The sequence below is a fragment of the Octopus bimaculoides genome, chromosome 12 (genome assembly GCF_001194135.2).
Source record: "Octopus bimaculoides isolate UCB-OBI-ISO-001 chromosome 12, ASM119413v2, whole genome shotgun sequence".
Classification (NCBI taxonomy): domain Eukaryota; kingdom Metazoa; phylum Mollusca; class Cephalopoda; order Octopoda; family Octopodidae; genus Octopus; species Octopus bimaculoides.
Window position 1 is genome coordinate 44,798,572 of NC_068992.1, and position 3,998 is coordinate 44,802,569.

Below are 3,998 nucleotides of genomic sequence, written 5' to 3' on the forward strand. Positions count from 1 at the left end.
TATGTATATATATACACACAAATATATATTGATATTGATAGAAAGGAGAACAAAAGAAAGAGATTTCGATATGTAAATAGCGGAATTTATCTGTCAAAATAACTGTCTCATATATATATATATATATATATATATAGAGAGAGAGAGAGAGAGAGAGAGAGGGGGGGAAACAGAGACAGAGAGAAAGAGAGAGAAAAGAGTGAGAGTGTGTATGTGTGTTTAAAAGAGGGTAGAAATGTACTGATTTAAATGAAGGATGGAGGATTTCTCTTCATATACACTTATTGAATATTTGTATTTTCATTTTTACTAGCTTTTCATTTATTCTTTTATTTTACTTCTGCTACAAATTGTGAAAATTAGCGTCGCTGTATTCTGTTTCCAAAAAGCTTGTTCCTGTGTCACTGCATTTCTGATATCATAAATGGCTAGGTTGTGTCTGTGTGACCAATTCTTCCTTCATAGATCGTCTTTTTTCTTCACTGTTTACGTCCTTCACTTATAAATATTAAACTATTTAAAGGTCAAATATGTAGACATGCATAAAGACGAACGATGGGCTTCAAGTGTTTTCACCAACCATATCTTACTCAAAGGTATTGATTAATTTGAGATTGTGGTATAAAACCAACGATGCAGTACTGTGAAAGGACTCTAGAATAACGTGATTGAGAAGCAAACATCTCAATCCTCTCTTGTTTCGATAGGAAGGTTAGCGATTCGTATCCTAAATAGGTACTATAATGTAAAAACATTTTTATAAGGGGTGCCAAATCAGCGTAACAGAATTTAATAACATTGGAAATCACAGTAGTTTTTTCACATTATTTATTTTTCATATTTAACTAGAAATTAGTATTGATTGGAGTCATAGGCATGCAAACAAAGTATTATCATTAAAAATATTTGATTAAAGAGAAAAAATAACTTACGTACATGTAGATATGTCCTATGAGGTGTAGATTCCTACTGTGTAGAGAAGATAAGTCTTTTGGGACAATTTTCTATTCGGTTCTGAAAATGAAGTTTAGGAGTAAGATTAAACAGTGAAAAGTTCACTTTTAATATTTACGAAGACACAGCAATTTCAAATTTCGGTTTCGGCTGAAGTATATGCATACACACACACATTTAGACGTTAAATGAGACAAGTTAAAAAACAACAACATATATTTCTCTTTTTCTTGTGTGGTATATTACTTTTAAATCATAGCATACAATATGTATAGGGGAAAACTGGCAACGATGTTAACAAAGTCGTACAGACAAAGCGGTTCCTTTAAATTTCATATAAATTTTTGACTTCATTTCAGCCGACATGAGATATCGAGGTTGACTACATTCTTGTTCATGCTTAGATATGCAATTAACAATAAAATAATATTTTAAAAATATAATCCATACATAAAATCTGGAGTATCTGAAAGGCCCGAATTTGGCATGTCTAGTTAAAGGTATTAATACACATGCATATACGCAAGCACACGCACACATATTGACACATGCACAGATATATGTATGTGTGTTATATGTGTAAACAAGCACATACGCACACATATATATAAATATACGTATAAATAGACATACTCATACTTATATACAGCGTATAGTCGCTCATACACATCTATATATGCATTTCTAGAAACACATGCCTAATGACAGAATATTTACCATTAACGTGTTGAAACCTAGAAATATGGCAAGTGGTAATAACATCAGAAGTCAAACAAACCTTACCAACAGGTTTCTGATTTGTTCTAAAGGTAAATTTTATAGATCTAATGTTGCTTGTTCATTCTCGAGCCATACCTAGCTCATAAGGGCCGGTTTCCCAGTTTAATTGGCGTATAGGTTCCCCACCTGGACGGGACGCCGGTCCGTCGCAGGTGAGCTGCTAGATGCAGGAGGAAAGAGTAAGAGAAAGTTGTAGCGAAAGAGTTAGCAGAAGTTCGCCATTACCTTCTGACGGAGCCTCATGGAGCTTAGGTATTTTCGCTCATAAACACACGCATCGCCCGGTCTGAGATTCGAACACGCAATCCTTCGACCGCGAGTCCACTGTTCTAGCCACAAGGCCATGTGTATCCATAGAACTAACCTAGGAGTAGTTAATTCTACTAAGAAATACGCGAAGCTGGTAGCTAATTCGAACTGAAAACTTTCTATCTGCAGTTTTACCTTATTGAAACATGAGTTTTATTTTACACAATTTCCTCTCTATTTCCTCTATATTTACATAACCCAGAACTACAGTTGTTTCTAGTTGTTATTCCATCTCTAAATATGTGGATTTTTCGGGGAGAGTTAAGTTGATCACATTTTAAGGGTTTCACAAACTGCTCTATAACAATAACCCCATACCATTTTTCTCTAGATATACAGGAATCCTTCGCCATATTGCTGTTCACCTATCGCTCACTGGGTACATCGCGGTTCACCTATCGCGCACTCAGTACATCGCAGATTTTTCTGGCTAATATATGTAAATTTATGTAGCAAACTCTTCATATATCGTGGGTTTCTGCGGCCGATAGAGGTTTATGTTTTTTTAGATTTTAATTATTTCTGTAGTAAAATAAGCATTTTCACGCCTAAAAATTTATAAACTAAAAATCAACTATATAACATATTAATTAAATATATTAAAGGAAAATACGTAATGTACCGTAGATGAGTAAACAAAGAATCGCATATACTGTATGGAAAACGAAACCCAGGAGGCGAGTGTATGGCATTGTTTAGCATTTATAATAAAAATATATATATATACAAATTATAAAAATGATAAAAAATATATACAGTACAGTACTGTTTCTACTTGGATTTTCACCTATCACGGGAGATTTTGGGATGTAACGCCCGCGATAGTATAGGAATTACTGTATATGTATTCTATCTTGATTCATATAATTGTGCGGATCTTTAGAATGATATCGTGTTACATAACAGACAAAAATTCACTGTTTATTCTATATTTTTCTGAAAAATAATAGAACCACCCGATGTGCTAATCAAAATGTGGACACTAATTAAAATTAGTGATATTGATGTTCACGAAGGTCTACTATCTAATTTATAATCACTAAACATTCAGAAAAATGTTAAAACGTTTTTGCGCATCGGCTTCCACTCTGTTTAAAATTCAGCAAGTTCAGATAATTTGACCCTTCGTTATTTTAGATCGAAATTCCTCAATCAAATATTAAATTTACTTTTCCATCCACGGAATATCACAATGTATTTTACTGACTCAAATCTGTTTCATCCAATTTAACAATATTAATTTCGAATTTCCACTATATATTTCGTAACACTATAAGCCTCTCATATTTGTTGTTGGAGGGAAGAAAATTATACATTTCATAAATTCCGCTACATTGCATATAGAGATAAGAACTGTTCATGTAGAAACTACGATTTTGATAGTAAATCAAAATATCTACGAAAAACTATTACATATAACCATTACACATTAAACATTGTCCTTTTAAAGAAGTTTATTTTCATAACCACTTTCTAAATATAAGTGGAATAAATTTTCTCATTTCGTGATAGTACTACATTCGCACTAAAACTGCTAACGTCGTCTAGTTCCATTTCATTATCATATCTCTCATCGAAATGGTGATACTGATATAACGCCTTATTATTATTTTTTTATTGTGCTCGTATAATATTACTTTGGTATATGCAGAATTCTTCATTCCTCGCAATAGATTTAATTGCTGATATTTGATGTATTAGTGACGTCAGAAGTAAGGTAATAGTTTTCCATTCTCTAGTGAACTTAATTTTCTGGAACAGAATAAAAATTGTATTAGATCATCCATTTCTTGGATATTAGGATATTCAATTAAATTGTTCGATTACATGAGAAAATTGAAATAACGACATACAATTGTTTCTAATAGACACAACTGAGCATACAGTTATTCATATAAACAAATACGAATATATATATATATATATATATATATATATATATATATATATATATA

At 32.1% G+C, this 3,998-nt stretch overlaps 1 protein-coding gene across 2 annotated transcripts in view; it reads right to left on the bottom strand.

Moving 5' to 3' along the window:
- LOC106870937 (cholecystokinin receptor type A) overlaps positions 1-3,998 on the bottom strand; it is a 100,471-nt gene that overhangs the window by 56,788 nt on the left and 39,685 nt on the right. Inside the window, exon 2 of one of the 2 annotated variants that reach the window (XM_014917181.2) lies at positions 933-1,014. Coding sequence is in view for 1 of the 2 variants with exons in the window: in XM_014917180.2 (XP_014772666.1) it covers positions 937-938 (2 nt within the window). In the remaining variant the exon portion in view is untranslated. The remainder of the gene's footprint in view (positions 1-932; positions 1,015-3,998) is intronic. The other variant, XM_014917180.2, reaches the window with a different exon arrangement.